General features: G+C 40.6%; 1 protein-coding gene across 5 annotated transcripts in view; it reads right to left on the reverse strand.

Annotated features, from left to right (window-relative positions):
* Positions 1–17214, reverse strand: part of ADGRL4 (adhesion G protein-coupled receptor L4) — a 101919-nt gene that overhangs the window by 42759 nt on the left and 41946 nt on the right. For 2 of the 5 annotated variants that reach the window (XM_075936329.2, XM_075936331.2), the window contains exons 3-4: positions 15928–16066; positions 2564–2716 (exon numbers count right to left, since the gene is read on the reverse strand). In XM_075936329.2, the coding sequence (XP_075792444.2) occupies positions 2564–2716; positions 15928–16066 (292 nt within the window). Of the gene's footprint in view, positions 1–2563; positions 2717–5716; positions 5784–15927; positions 16067–17214 lie in introns of all 5 variants that reach the window. The other 3 variants (XM_006136307.5, XM_006136308.5, XM_075936330.2) reach the window with 2 other exon arrangements.

The raw sequence follows: 17214 nt of genomic DNA on the forward strand, positions 1-17214 counted from the left end.
GCCGAATACAGTAATAGTACATGGCTGGAAAAATACTGTAACTTCTTCCAGAAACTGCAATGCACAGATGTCAAATTCATTCTGGATAAGGACAAATTCTATTTATAAATCGTTAGGGTGGGCTTATAATTTAGGACTTTGACTCACATCAGGACATGCATAGCGTACAGTGATCAAGTGTGGAAAATGGCTTTTATGTAATACTATTTAACTTGCATTCAACATCACAAGTGGGAAAATATCCTCCCCTTTAGGATCACCACTATTTCTAATTAGTGTTTTTGTTCTTTCCCTATTCACCTTTGTGTCCCTTTTCCTTTCTGCTCTTTGTGTTTCCTCCTCTGCTGCATGCTCCAATTTTTCTTCTCCCTGTGGGCTTTATCAGTGCCCCTCTTCCTAGCCTACCTGATATAATGATCTGGATTGAAAAACTTAAGACCTACATGTAAAGTATCATCATTAGGTATTAGAGTTAACTTAATGGGTGAACTGACATCGCCCAGAACCACTCTTCCAGGCTGTCTTTAGACCCAGGAAGACAACATTGCCTCGATTATATTCTTCACATTTGGAAGGTTAACATTTTTTTAAAAAGAGTAGATTGTGCAATTTAAGAATATGTCTTGGTGCCACATAAATACAGCAAGTGAGATGGCTGTTTGACAGCACTGTCCTAGTGCAAATTAAGACGCTTTTACTTGTACAACACAGCCAAAGCTACTATATTCCTGTTGTAATACTAGTGTCCACTTAGAGTTCTATTGTCTATGTGTATATGTCATGTGTGAGACCTCTCCCACCTGTAGCAGATCCATGTGTTACAATGTAATCCTCTGAGAATTCCTCAATAAACTGCAAAACTAATGGAGGAGCAAGGTGCTGTGTTTATTACGTATCTACCAGTCTGCTTTACTGTTTATTTTGTACCTGTATTTAACTGGATACTATGTCATGATATTTTTGTTTTGGAAAATGCCAGCTCCATCCACACTGATGTGCACAAGAGAGGAGAAAAGCTCACAATCAAGGCCCACTAGAGGTTGACAGTACAAAATGTGCACTCTAAACATTAGGGAAACAAGGCTTATTAATTTGTAATACCATAGTGCATAGGCACTCTAGACATGCAAGACAACTCCACTGTGCAAGGTGGCGTCCAAGCACAGAAAAAAGGGATGGTTCGTGCCTCATCTAGATGCTTACAATCTAGAGTACCGCTACTTTGAAACCAGAAACTTCAGCACTTTTTAGCATATCCAAGCTAGATTGGATCTAGCTCATTTGAATAATAATAATAGTGAAGCTGAAGCAACCCAAGTGGCAGCACAGATTAGTCTCTTGAGTACATAGCTAGCTAGCTAGCTCAGGTATGTCTACACAATTACGTCTGCAGTACGGACATAATATTAGTACAAGATGAGAGAAATAGATGGATATAAACAAATCACAATAAAAAGTAACCTCTCTCAACTGACAAAAAAGGAAAGCAACAGTAAAGAACATTCAACTGAAACAGCTTTAAAGACAAGACTTGTGAAGCTTAGGATAAAAAAAGACATCTTCTAGTATCAGATAATTTTTATAGTTTATTGTGCTCACAACAAGAATCCCAGATAACTTGAGAACAGCAGCAGCTTGGTGAAGTGGAACCATGATATCAGGATGTGAGATGCATCAATGAAAATTAGACTAGATCACAGTCTAGCCTAAAATGCAACTATTTTGCTTATATTTGGAATGGTACAAAAAGAAAGATTCTGTCAGAACTATCAGGCTAGGAGACAGATATCTAGAACTAGATATATAGTCAGCCCAAAGATGATATACCTGGATAAAGAGGCAATGGATTTATCGCTTGTTTTCTCATTCCCCAAAGAGTATTACAGCACACAAAGAAAATTACCAGAGGATTGAAAAAAGAGAAATAGTTACAGTTCTTCCAATGAAGGGCAACCCTTAAGGACTGCAAAATTGGTAGGAAATAATATTTTCCCAGAGAGTATTTTCTGTCTTGTGATCCTAAAGACACTCCATCAGACTTCTGTGGAGGCAGGAACTGAAGGACTGCACATTCTATTCACTGTCTTAAACCAGAACTGAAAAGAAGAATTAGTGCCGGATGAATGGCATTTTGGAATATTGGCCACCGTCTGATGCTGTGGTGTGAGCAAAGTGAACATGGCTGGGACAAACACTAAAGGCTATTCTGCTGGTCCTGGATCAATGGGTTACTGTGAATTCTGACCCCTTGTGCTGGCAGAGCCAGGAGAAGGTGGCATAAGGTAAAAAGAATGTGGGCCACCATCTGGCCTTAAATCTATATTCCCATATAAAGCTACAGCATTTGGGTTAAATCCTAAAGTTCTGTTGAGGTCAATGAAACTTTTGTTGAGTAAGTATATTAGGAAGCAGACTTTTGTTATTGAGATATTGTGGGAAGCTCTTATCCAAATTGCACAGAGCAGAACACCTGAGAATCGTTTACTGGATTTGTCCAATGAACAGGAGGCAAAAGAAATGAATGACAATTTAAAGCTGTGTGTCTGACATTATAGTAACTTACTTTCACAAAAGGTTCCATCATTAGTTACAAACTTCTCTTGACCAGTGCTAGATCTGAATCCAGTTACACACATACAGTAATAACTTCCCACAGTATTGGTGCAGTTAGCATTCTCTCCACAAGGTTGTGTAGCATTTTCACATTCGTTATCATCTGTCAAGATGCAAAATACAGAAAAAAATAATTTTTATTTACATATTTAATAAAATAATAAAGGTTTAATCTGGGCTGCGATATAGTTTATGAATAGATATTGAGACTGATAAGCAGATTGTTTAGTAATGACCTTACCAATGCCAAAAACTTAATGATGCTCAAAGACACACAGGTATCTAAAGTGAAACCAGCTATGTATTTGAAGTTAATAGAAATGCATGTACCAAGCAATGTTCTAGTAGGAACCCCCAATCCCAACCATGTACCAAGTTAGATATGCTCACAGTTGGCAGATCTCTAGGTAGTGACCTAGTGTCATGTCCTGGGTCTCAGGACTAAGAGTTCCCAGACACTGTTGTATTGTTATCACCACCCAATATTGGCTGACACCTGCTGGGATGTATCATAGCCATTGGGGATTCAGTCATGCTATATACGTCAGAAGACGGCACAAGAAGTTGCCGGAGCAACTAGGTAATTCCCTGTTGCTGCTGCATTGGCTTCTTCTTGTTCTTGATTCCTTCATTCTGCACCCAATCCCGTTCCTGACTCCTTCTGTGTCCCTGGCTCCAATTGCTTTGTTCCTGCTCCGCACCAAGCTCCTGCTATGTGCCTGATCCTTTCCTCTCCACTATTTCCTGCCTTTTGCCTCACTTCTGCCCATCCGTTACCTATCCCAGCTCTGCCCCTAGACTCTGGTAATTGGCAGTTGACATTATTGCTGACCTTTGACTTTATTCCCTGACTCAGACACATCTTGCACCAACCAAATCTGATTCCTGCTCTGACTTTCAGACAATTGTCCCAGTTCTTAACATGTGGTGTCCCCAGATTTAGACATTGAAGCTGGGCCATGGGCAGGTGCCAAAAGAATGTACAGTTATACAGTATATTGTTCTACACTGCCATCCTTCCAGAGATTTTCGGGAAAAGACTGCATTATCTTTGCTATAGAGCTTCCTTCCCTCAGGATCCTTGGGATAGTTAATGCCAAAGAGTAGAGGACTTCTGCCAGGAGTAAGAGTCCTGACCTAGTTAATGTAATCTTCATCTCTTGCAAATCCCTGGGCGAACCACCTACTATAAAGGCAGGCTCTGTGACATATTTCAGAAAAAAAGCCAATCCCATGTACTCAATAGAACAACCAGGAAGGAACTCCATAAAGGTAACATTCTGAAGACTACTTCTCTATACAACTTTCCTGTGAGTTTTATCATGTCGGCAGTGGAGAAGGGGGAATAATCCAATAAGTTTGACAAAACATCGTAAGAAGTCATAGATCCGTTCATTAGTCAAGTGAACCAATACATGCAACACAACTATTTCTTCTATAGTCTTTCATACACATTACATTTTGTATGTTCTAAACAATTAAATAATCATCTGACCAACCTGCATCAGTCAAGTCAGTAAAGTCTATTCATGCTAGCAAGATGACATATCACTGACATCTCCATGCACTCAAATGTTTTTCCCAAAACCTCAAAGAAAAAGAAATAAAATAACCTACAAAATTACTCCAGAATACAAAAAATATTCCAAGAAATTTTTCTAATCCTGAAAGGGGAAGTTCCTGGTTATTCCCATAAAGTCCACTAGGGACTTTGTTCTTGCTTTTACATGAAAGGGGCTCAAATTCTACACTGATGGGGTCATTATAAAAAACTAAGATAGACAGCTGTAACTATTAATTACAGAATGAAAATTATATGAAAAGGCATGAGAGCAGGGAAGAAAAAAATGATGGTAAATGTCACAGATAAGGTGTTCCTGAACACCGAAGCAAGACTGTGCCAGTGGCTGAAAACAATACCAAAGCGCCAAATGAAATGGGAGACTGGCAAGAACAGAATGAGCCAACAACTATAGAGGAACACATTTCTGTAGTGTAACTTTTTCTGGCATAGGGACCTTTTCAGCTTTAAACTTAATAGGAAGCCCTTTCACTACATGTGATTTAACACACCTTTCAGTTAATTCGCAGTGCAAATGCCAACTCAGGAACATCAAATGGATTTACAACATTCTCCAGGGGACTTTGGGTCAATGCTAATGAATAGATTACACTCATTATAACTAATATTGTAATTTAATTTAATAAGGAATCCAAGTGTAAAAGCAATTTGCTAATGTATGTTAACAGTATTTATTTTATAGCTTTAGCAGCTGTACTTCTGAGAAAACAATAGAGAAGGGTGTGTGATTTGGCTCTCACTTACAAAACACTGGTGTACACCCAAATTAACTTCAGTGAAGTAATGGAATTGCTTTGGGGGAAAAGTGGTGTAAATGAAATCAGAATTAGACCCTAGAAACTGATAATTTAAGCTGTGAGTACTTCATGGTTTGTGGCATGCATCTCACTCCAATGGCAAGCATGCTAGAGTACAAACTATAGAGAATTTTAACCCCCATGGAGTTTTTCTTCAGAACCCATGTTCTTGGGGACAGTGACTCTGACTTTATGGAATTGAATTGTGTGTGTGTGTGTGTTGCTCAAAATGATCTATGGGTACTATCATTATAACCCTAGCCCTTCAGTCAAAAAATCAGTATGGTTACGAGTGTGCCATAATTTCAGCTATTAGGATGGAAATATTTTGTGTTGGGGCAGACAATGCAATCACACGAGGTTTGGAAAATATGGAGGTGGAACCCTTAAAAGAACAAGAGTGGTGAGAAGACTGATTATACAGATAGTGATTTAAGCCCAAGGGAAATACAGCTGAATAGACAGAGGTCATAGAATTTTGTGAGTGGGAAAAATGAAAATGCCTGTCTTTGTTTTCTAGTGTCTCGGACACAAGAACTGCAGTCCCACAAGTCTGGCTGTATTACAGCTCTCAAGTGGCCCAAAGAACACTCTCAAGCAGTATAAACTGACTCATACAGTGGACATCATTAAAATCTTTACAGTTTTACCTAATTAACTTTCCTGTGGCATTGGCAGTATTCCATATATTTAGGATGCTCATAAATATTTTAATTGTAATCACCATATATTAGAAGGATCTCCTGTTCTGGGAACCTTTTCAGAGAAGTGCTCCTGCTCCCCCCACTTTCCTGAGAGAAAACAAATCTCTTTTTAGTCACTTTACAAGTCTAGCTTGTTTTCATTCATCTGGCTTGCCTAGTTAACAAGTACAGAATTTTAGGCTGCTTACACAGAGGCATTGTAGGAACTCCATACAAGCAAGATTCGGAGAGCTAACTTCCCATATTACTTAAAGTTACGTTTACAGAGTTGCAACTCCATTTGCATCAGTGGCTCTAATCCAGATTTACTGCCATGACACAGAATCAGGAATAATTTTGTTCCACAATGTTTAGGAAGGTCCTAATAACTGTGCACAAATGAAATATCTCATTGTCAAGGAATGAGAGAAACTATTTATTGAATCTAAAATTGCTGATCAGGTGCGCAGCAGGAAGCAGAAGTTGGTTGCTCTCTGGCCCTATCAGCACTGTCTGTAAATGTAGGCTACAACTATGCATGAGTGTGAAGAGAAATAAGTCTCAGCCTCATGGGAGTGTGAGCCTTAGCATCCTTGATGCGAGTGGGATTGGGCACATGTTGTGAGGTGCTTTATTGGATTGGAGCAAGAGTTCAGAGTTTGCAGGATAGAGTATCTCAACCAAAGTCACACTGCATTGTTTTCATTAATGCTTGATAAAAGTCACCAATTGCTCCTTGTCAAGGACATTACCTTTCCCTCCTGCTTATACTGTATACCTGCACTGTGAAGAAGATACTTTTCTGATGAGGGACAAGGCACTAGAAATAGGAGGAATGGGAGAAACTATGAGACCTGTCTTGACAGAGAGATAATCTTTGAAGGGAAATGGTAGAAATCCCATCACTTTAGACAATTAATTTAAAATAACTGGACCAAGCACTAGAAAATGCACATTAGAGAAGGAGCCTGCATCTGCAGAGGTTGAGAGATGCCCGGTAGCCGTAGTTGATATTGCAATTTAGACTTGTGCAGAGTAAGTGCAAAGTCTACCAAACTCAGAATGGCAGCATTTTACATCATTTTGCATAGCTGTCAATGGTGACACAGGATGCACAGTAGAGAATGAGGCAAAACATGACTTTGCCTTCTCTAACCTGGCCATCAACTCTCCTTTTAGGAAGATACAAAGCTTGACATAATCTAGATTGGAATGAAAGAAACCTGAAAGTTATCAGACATGAAACTCAGCAATTTACATGTCAAAAACAAGCAAGCATCTGAAGGGCTGATCTGTTATCAATGAAGACTTGACAGTAAACTTTCATTTAATTTTCCCTACAGTCTCAGATAGATATAGATATAGATAATCTCTCTGGTCCACAGAATTATATCCCCACTATATGTGTGTGCACATGTGTACGCATATGTGTGTATACACATACACACACACACATTGGATATATAATTCAGTGGATCAGGTCCTGCTCTCATTTAAATTAATCAGAAAACTATCACTGACATCTATGGGACAAAGTTGATGTTCACTATGAAGAAAAAAAATCCTGAATGACTTCAAGGGACAGAAAGGGAATGTGTTTGCAAGAAAAAGGACAAACTTTGAATGGTCATGTTTAAATATTCCACGTGAATTCACACAACATATTTTAAAATCACTAATAACAATAAAACATATTTTTAAATTATTTATAGTGAAGATATTGAGATATGGTATAAAAAATCCAGTGTGAAGCCCTGTGTTCAAAGATGTTTTTCATACATAATTTACAGTGCTCACAGATTTGTGGTTTATGGGAGTCAGACAAAATCAAGATTTATAGATTGAAAATTCTATAACTCCTTCTTAAACAAATTTGTTTAGCAACATGGACAGGAAGGAGGATACCCTAAATGACAAGCAGGCATATAAGCCATTTGCTTTGTTGCTGCCTAATTTAATTATGATATGAGCATGAACTGTAGAACAACTGCTGGCAAAAAAACCTTTTAAGCATTACAGACAGAATTTCAAGAATGCAAACTGAAAATCAAGAGGAAGAAATGACATAACTGAAATAGTTATTTTAAAAGTTTTTTTTAAATAATTGATTAAAAAATAAATGACTTTCAGAAATAAGAGTGGCAAAAGGACTAGATGGTAATGCTGCATTCCAATCTATTTTGTACACAAGAGGTTCACAGGCTGATCAGTCTTGAATTCATTTGTTTAAGCAGTGTTCTATACTATTTGGTATTCACTGAAATTAAATATCACAATGGGATGAGACCATGAATAACCCTAATTAGCCCAAAGACCCAAAAGGGCTGTACATGGGAGCAGGTATATGTATTAGTATAGGGTAGGATTCTTTTTTGTTAAAAGTATAAAATAAACTGATTATCCATGCGGGTTTCAAAAATACAAGGCTAATCCTATAGCCATCTATTTTCAGAGAACACTTTATATTTTATTCTATATGGGCATATTTATAGTCAAAATCAAGCTAGTTATTGGCCAAACTTAATTTCTCTGCTAGTTTCAAGGCTACACATTCTAATAGACAGGTTCTAAAAGAATATGTCTGAAGGCTGATGTGCTTTCAACTTGAATTGGGATGAATTTATTTCAGAATAAACATGGTAAGATATTAGTTCATGAATGAACTTTTAATTATAATTTTAAAGCCTAATCTGACGACTACTGTTGTCAATATCAGTGCATGTCTTTCCTCTGACTTCACCAGATTGGCTACGTCTACACTGGCATGATTTTCCGAAAATGCTTTTAACGGAAAAGTTTTCCGTTAAAAGCATTTTCAGAAAAGCACGTCTAGATTGGCAGGATGCTTTTCCACAAAAGCACTTTTTGTGGAAAAGCATCTGTGACCAATCTAGACACAGTGTTCCGCCAAAAAGCCCCGATCACCATTTTCACGATCGGGGCTTTTTTGCAGAAAACAGTACTGTGCTGTCTACACTGGCCCTTTTGCTCAAAAGTCTTTCGGAAAAAGACTTTTGCCTGAACGGGAGCAGCATAGTATTTCCGGAAAAGCACTGACGATCTTACATGAGATCGTCAGTGCTTTTCTGGAAATTCAAGCGGCCAGTGTAGACAGCTGGCAAGTTTTTCCGCAAAAGCAGATGATTTTGCAGAAAAACTTGCCAGTCTAGACACAGCCGTTGAGTATTAGGCCTATACGCTTTGTCTACACTGCAGGATTTTTGCGTAAGAAGCTTTTTGCAGAAGAGATCTTCTGCAAAAACGTCTTGCGCAAAAGCGCGTCCACACCTCAAAAGCACATTGAAAAGCGAAGTGCTTTTGTGCAAGAGAGCGCCCACACTGCATGGACTCTCTTGCACAAGAAAGTTCTGATTGCCATTCACTGAATGGCCATCAGAGCACCTGTGCTTTTTCTGATAGGCTCTTTTTGTGCAAGAAACCCCTGTTGAGCGTCCACACTTGCCTTTTTGTGCAAGAACTCTTGTGCAAAAAGGAGTTATTCCTCACAGAAAGAGGTATACCTACACCACAAAAAGCCCTCTGTTCTGCCATTTTACTGTAAATTTCCTTGCACAAAAATGCACTTGGTGTGTACACTCTGTGGTTTTTGCACAAAAACAACTGTAGTGTAAACATAGCTCTTCCTCAACTCTATAGGAAGTATAGCTATGGTTCATGAAAAGCTGTAACTCTTTCTTTCAATGCATTTATAAGAAAGTTTTACATGTAGAACAATTCTTAGGCATGGATTCTAAATTGTGGATGAAATACAACTTTTGTCTTAAACAACTTTTGTCTTAAAATAATCATTTATGAGTCTTGAATCTACCATGTTACTGAAAAATGCATCGTTGTGCTTCCCAGCATGACTTTAACAATCTGAATTTATAGTACTAACTTCCCTTCCCCAAATTCTCTATCCCACTCAACATTTCCGTTTCTCTGGCAATTACCCAATTTTAATGCCTAATGGAAAGTAAATTATAATCTCCAATATGTGTTGGAACTATTACAGTTACAAAATGATTTCACTGGTCAATAATAGGGCAGTAGCTAAAAGTCTCTGAAGTGCCCTGTTAAAGGTATAGTTTGACTTGAAATACTTATTTTTTGAGAGAGAGAGAGAGAGAGAGCACAAAGTTTCATGACTACTAGCTGAGCAAAACTACTGCTTTCAATGATTCCTGGTACATTTATTGTATCACCATGACAAACTTTATTACAGTGAGAACAGTTTCTTAGTCAACTAGTCTTAAATTCAAACTGCCATATTAGATCTTAGCCAGAAGTACTAGCATTGTTTTTGTTTGTTCTGCCCCAGCTACAAAAGTTTTTCAACAAACAGTGTTGAAAACTCTGATCTGTAATATAGACTCTCTGTTTTGGGTATTTTCAGTTGTCTCAGAATCACACAGAGCAAGCAGTTTGCCAAAATTATGCACTAAGTTTTAAAAAGCAACAACTGAACCAGCACAGTAGCTGTTTTCCATAAAGTAGTCACACTTTTGATATTATTATGGATCATAAGATACACAGTGCATACTGATACTAGTATAGGCTAACAACTTTATTGTTAGATTTTCCTCCATCACTGTATGATACTGAAAGAAGCAATTAAAACAAGGGATCTGACTGAGGCCTTATTCAGGCCAGCATAAACCAGGATCCCTAGTGGTCAAAAATCTGTCAGGGGTGGTTGTGACAGCACAAGCCTGGGGACTAGCGTGGAACCATCACAGTCTGAAAAATGGACAGCTCTAGCTGGGAAGGAAATGTAGCCAAGGTGGCTGGGGAATACACAGATTCATTGCATTCTGCTGTTCTCCTTTGACAGCAGCCTCTACTGCCAGAACTCCCGTAAAGCCTCTGGGGGAAACTTAAAGCTGACCTTCCCCAGCATCACCCCCAAGGGAGAGCAGTGGTTGAAGTGCCTCACTTAACCCCTCAAAAGCAAGGAAATGAAGGCTTCCTGTAAAACAAATTCCAGTGCTACTCACCCTGCTGTGCTTAGCCTGTCTAGAGGTCTCAGAACAGTGGGCGATCTTACATACATTACCCGTGCGCTGTGGTACAGTATCTCTACAGTTATGAGAGAATGACCTGAGAATAGCAATGCCATTAACAATCCAGCTCTCCTTTCTGCAGTAAGTTACCATTAATGTTAATTTAACACAATTTATTTATGCTTCTCAAAACATTCAGCATTCAAGAGTGGTCCAAATGAGCACAAAAGACCAGATGCTTAGATGAAATATTTGAGAGTGCAAACCTGGGCTGGAAATCTCATTAGGATTAGTTTATTTCATAATGGGCCTGATTCATCCTTGATCTATGGTGCCTTTCAAGAGATATGCTGGCACAAAGGGAATACACAGCATTCATACAGCTGCATGGGAAATAACTGTACCTCTTTCCCACTGTGCTTTCATGACTACGTACTCCTTGCAAGAGTTTGTGTCACTGGAGATGCCCCAGGCATTTTAGGAGCAAGATGTGGGGTTTTAACTATGTGGGTGTAAGATTTCCACAAAAGTTTTCCAAACTAATCCCTGGAAACCCTGGAATCAGTGAGGGGAAAGTCTGCCCTTCCAGGCTCTGTACTGGTGCATGAGCAAACAGGCCAGTATTTCTTGTGCTTCTAACTGAACAATTGGGCTGCATAAACAGACACTTGTGAGGTCCTGGTTTGAACCTTGAAGTGCAAAACAGCTCCCCCAAAATGAAAGACAATGAGAGGAAAAAGGACTGCACAATTTGAAACCCAAAAAAGGATTCAGATTGGATTTATTCAGAGCGTGGACAAACTTTCTTCTGTTACCCCAAAAAGTTTTCCGTATCATTTATAAACCAGACATTACAAATTAAATGTGAAATGAATATATTATTGGGATAAGTGTTAGTAATGAGAAGTGTCATTTATTTAGCTGCACAGAACAACGCACTTCTCCACTATTTGTGGAATATCATGAAAAAAATCTCTAATTTGTGATCATTCATATGTGAAGAACAGAATAAAAAAAATCATTAAAATGCTTCTTTTTGACTAGAAAGAAAATATTTACCCTGAAAACCTCAGCTGGGATTCAAGAAGAAGAAGCAGGAGCTCAAATTAGTCAAGTTAGAGAAGGGAAAGTGAGCTTTGGTGTGTGGGGGACGGAATTGGTCATTTAGGATATGTGTGAAGTCTAGAACAGCTGTGCATCATCTCACTGTTATCATTCAGAGAGGGACCTGTTTGCCCAGTAGCTCCCTTTGCACAGTCACTCCTCTTTCCTCAGCAAGTCCTCTGTGAGCATGCATTTGGGGAGGAGACATGTGTCACATCCCCCACATCATGGAATGATCCACTAAAAATGTATGTGGGTCTTCAGCACTGCACTGTGAAGGGGGGAGGGTACTCAGGAACCACAGCAGACAGAAAACTTAACTGTACAAGATATGTGCTACTGTGGTGTTTAGTGAGTAAGTTCCAGAGTCCATGGTGAAAGAACATTCAATTGACTCCTACCTCTCTTACCGACTTCAAAACTACACAAGCTGCGAATTCCCACATAGGAGTAAGTACTCCTCCCACCCTGCAGGAACCCAGTGGCACTGGCTGTTCTATGAATTCATCACAAAGCAAATGCTGACTTCAATGGCATGTCGATTTACACCAGTAGAGCTTCTGTTCTGGTGAGATTGTATATAACAGAATGAAAGGAGAGTGACCTGTTTGTACTAGCTTAGTTATAACAGAAAATGATGAGTCACAAACAAAACTGAAATGTTGGCAATCCAGGTTAGGAGTGAGTTGTCTGAATTTTCAGTCTATTACTTAAAAACAATGAGTAGTCCTGTAGCACCTTAGGGTATGTCTACACTACAAAGTTAATTCGAACTAACGGACATTAGTTTGAATTAACTTTGATAGGCGCTACACTAGCGCTCCGCTAGTTCAAACTTAATTCAAACTAGCGGAGCGCTTAGTTTGAACTAGGTAAACCTCATTCTACAAGGACTAAGCCTAGTTCGAACTTACTAGTTCGAATTAAGGGGTGTGTAGCCCCTTAATTCGAACTAGTGGGAGGCTAGCCCTCCACAGCTTTCCCTGGTAGCCACTCTGGCCAACACCAGGGAAACTCTATTGCCCCCCTCCCGGCCCCGGACCCCTTAAAGGGGCATGGGCTGGCTACGATGCCCGTGCCAGGTGCAAGCCTGCCAGCACCCAGCCAGCAGACCCTGCACCTGGCACGGCTCGAGCCAGCCACCCGATGCCCTCCAGCCCTCCCCCTCTTCCCGGGACCAGGCTGGCGGCTCCCGGGAGCTTGCCCGGGACAGCAAGAGGCGGGCACCCGCCTGGTCTAGTGCGGACATCGTGGACCTTGTCCCCGACCTCCGCACTAGGCACAGGAAAGTGGCCATCTAGGGCAGGAGAGCTGCCAGCCTGGCCACCCAGGAGCAGGTGTGCATGAAAATCAAGGTGGTCCACTGAGACCCCCGACCCTGAGCCCTGAGCTTACAATGGCCGTACTGGGTCAGACCAAAGGTCCATCTAGCCCAGTAGCCTATCTGCTGACAGAGGCCAACCCTAGGGACCCTGGAGGGGATGGATCGAAGACAGTGACCAAGCCATTTGTCTCGTGCCATCCCTCTCCAGCCTTCCACAAACTTTGGGCAGGGACACCACTCCTACCCCCTGGCTAATACCACTCCATAGACCCAACCTCCATCACTTTATCTCACTTCTCTTTACACTCTGTTCTAGTTCTAGCCTTCACGGCCTCCTGCAGCAAGGAGTTCCACAGGTTGACTCTTTGCTTTGTGAAGAACAACTTTCTGTTACTAGTTTGAAGCCTGCTACCCATTCCTTTCCTTTGGTGTCCTCTAGTCCTTCTATTATGGGACCTAATGAAGAACTTTTCTTGATGCACCCTCTCCACCCCACTCATGCTTTTATAGACCTCTATCCTATCCCCCCTCAGTCTCCTCTTTTCTAAACTGAAAAGTCCCAGTCTCTTTAGCCTCTCTTCATATGGCACCTCTTCCAAACCTCTGATCATTTTAGTTGCCCTCCTCTCTCCCACCCTCTCTCTTCCCCTCTACCACCTCCTTTTCCCAGGCTCCCCCAGTTTTGTTCAATAAAGAGAGATTCTATTTTTGAACACAATTGTCCTTTATTTTGTACATCAGGAAGGGGGGCTAGGGAAGGGTAAGTGGAAGGAGGTGAGGGAGGAATGGGGTACGAGCCCCTGATGGGGAGGACTGGGCTGGCTCTGCGGGCTTCTGGGGGTGGAAGCTCTCCTGCAGCCCCCCAACTGCCCCTTCTCCCCAGATAGCAGCCTGCGGCAAGTGCAGCAGTTCTGATGGCCGAGTGCTGTGATGTGCCCAGTGTGGGCGCTCAGGGCACTCCAAGCCAGGACTGCTTTGCAAGCGGGGCACCCCTGAGAACTGTCTGTCCGGGGTGGGGGTCGGGTCCCTTTAAGCACAGCCCTCGGCTAGCCTGAGGCAGCAGCTCTACACTCTAAGTCCTCATCTGATGCCCTGCCGGCACTGCTTCCGGCCATCCTTAACCCCGGTTCTGGGTCCACTTAATGTGGACATGTTAGTTCGAATTAGCAAAACGCTAATTCAAACTAGTTTTTTAGTCTGGATGTGTTCGTTCAAATTAGCTTAGTTCGAATTAACTAATTCGAACTAAGTTAGTTCGAATTAGCGCTATAGTGTAGACATACCCCTAGAGACATATATTTTGTGGGCAAAACCCCCTTTTTCAGATGATACTACTCATTGTTTTCAAAGTTACAGGCTAGCATGGCTACCCCACTCAGTCTATGACACTGAGGAATGAATTTGTTCTCTGAAAAATGGGCTGATGGAGACTTTACAAGAGGAGGAGTTAAACAATGATACAATTTCTACTAAGAAGTCACCTGCAGTTTCTATCCCTAACTAGTTACAAATACAATGAGCACATTTGGAAAGGAGGTGAGTAAATGAGATATTGTTATGTATGTCTAAACTTTCAGGTCCTACACCAAAGATTACGGGAAAAAAAACATGCTAGCAAACAGTTTGATAAAAAAATAGAAGAAAAATTTATTGTGCTGATTTAAAAAAAGAAGAAAGGTTTATTATGTTCTGGGCAACACTCTCCCAAATTTGCAGACAGCCAATAAAGACATTTATTCAGAACCCTAACATTATCAGCTGGGAAATGCATTACTATGCTCTGGCTTACAAGGGCAAACCCTGTCATTACAGTGTGCATAAACAAGATTAGGCAGACACCCATTGGGCTTTATCTAACGAGCTACTCATAACATGAAACAGACAACAAATGGCTTGAGCTAAACAACACTGCATTAGACCCAAGTATTATGCCCAGGGTTTGTTTATATGGGGACAAATCTTCAGCCTGTCAACATTAGGCCCAAATGGCAGCAGAAAAGTCCCATTTTGCAGAGGGATACTGAGGAAGGACGCATTGAGGGGAATTTCACAACTCCTCTTCTTGTAGGGAACCCTCCTCAGGAGCACTGAGAGGAGTTTAAACAGGGCTGGAGTTTGACTGAGACCTTAGTATACTCCAATGGGTATGAAATGGACTGTGGTCACTAGCTAGATTGAGCTATACAGAACTACTCACAGGCACAAAGTAGGCAAATGCTTATATATGCTGCTGGATATACCTATCTCAGAGAACTGGAAGGGACCTTGAGAGAGGTCATCGAGTCCAGTCCCCTGCCCTCATGACAGGACCAAGTACCATCCCTGACAGATTTGCCCCAGATCCCAAAAGGGTCCCCTCAAGGATTGAGCTCACAACCGTGAGGTGAGGAGGCCAATGCTCAAACTACCACACTATCCCTCCCCTTCAACCAAACTCTGCCTTGCTTGGTCCATTAGAGAGTTGAGCAAGACGTTAAATATTAATCAGATTGGGATTCTGATCTCTTTCAAGTGAAGGAGATGGGTGTTTAGATTAAGAGATTGGCTCAGGGTCATCTCTACTGAACATGGCACTGTCATTCCCATGCCTCCATGATGTAATGGGAAATGACAGTACTGCCTCTACATTTACCTGAAGTAAACGGAGCCACAATTTACTCATATTAAATGTGGGAAGTGTCTAGTACTGAAGTAGGGCCAGTTCTATAACTCGCTGAAATGACTGGAAAGGATCCCATTGACTTCAGTTATTTTTTATCAGACAAAAATGGCACAGAAGCAGAAGAAAAAATGAGAAAATTATGGCCCATACTCTTCTCACCACAAATGGTCTTGTTTCCAAGTTCCTTCTTCAGAGAAACACAAGCTGGCATGTTCCCCATGTCAAACCTCCCACATTGGACATAATGTGCTCGATTCATTATGGCAAGGGAAACCAACATCAGGTGCTTGAATGTCCTCTAGTGAAAAAAGTGAATTAAAACAAGATGGTGCATGGTTGCATTGAAATATATTAGATGTGGCTTGCCAGCCATATACAGGTGTCAGTGTTTTTCTGACCACTGCCGATAAGGGTTTTGGACACTTCCGTACTTATTATGTTAAGTCATTCTCAGTTTGTGTCATTTTTTGGTTGCTAGCCCATTTACTTTTATTAAATCACATCTTCTAGCCAAGAAGTAGGCATGTCTACAATCAGAAAATGTTTTCTTTTAAAAGAAAAGCAAGCAGTGTAGCAGTGTCAAGTTGAAAAGGATTCTTTGGTTGATAACAATGCCCACTGCAGCATGATACATATAGTGCAAATAAATGCTTCATTTCAACAGTGCAAATAGAACAGTATTTGTTTTCAAACTAAAAACAGACAACATCTCCACTGTAATTTCTTGTGGGCTTCTCAGTGTATTTTCAATTTGCTATATTTGCAGAACAGCATTACAGATTAGAAGGACCAGAACCCGTGATGCTCAATTCTAAGTGTACATCTCAAATTAACCCCTTCTTGGCATTTGGGAAAACAATGGTTTCTCCTAAGAAATGAATACCAGAAGCCAATCTACAACATCATTCAGAAAAGTTAGAGTTATTAGCTTGAATTAAAGGCTACCATTGATCATCCATTTCTGAATCCTCCAGATGCAGAACTGTATGATTTGAACAATCTTATGAAATAAGCCCAGTAGCATAAATTCAGGATGGAGCATCACCTTACATCTGCATTTACTTTCTTAGTTTCTTTTGCATGTTTAAAGCAGAACATTTAAACCATCTACTCTCTGGAAAATAGTATCATATATAACTACTAAGTACCCTTTTATGTATAGCACGGGTAGTACTGTTGCAGTGTGTGCATGTACACGCATGTGTGTGCTTGCGAGCACTCAGGGTTGGACACAGAAAGGTAGCACTTTCTAACTATACAGAATTGAATGCCTCCAGCAAGTCAGGCCTGCTTTGCTTTTTCTCCTCAAAGACTATAAGCAGCATAGCTCCCCTCAGTTATAGGTTACCACTCAGGTTTCCCTATGCAAGCACATTAATTCTTATGATAAAATCATTATAGAGAAAACATACTAAAATAGAAGAACCAACATGCAGCTTAATAAGC

This window comes from Pelodiscus sinensis, chromosome 9 (genome assembly GCF_052426305.1).
Source record: "Pelodiscus sinensis isolate ZL-2025 chromosome 9, ASM5242630v1, whole genome shotgun sequence".
In the NCBI taxonomy this organism is placed as follows: Eukaryota; Metazoa; Chordata; order Testudines; family Trionychidae; genus Pelodiscus; species Pelodiscus sinensis.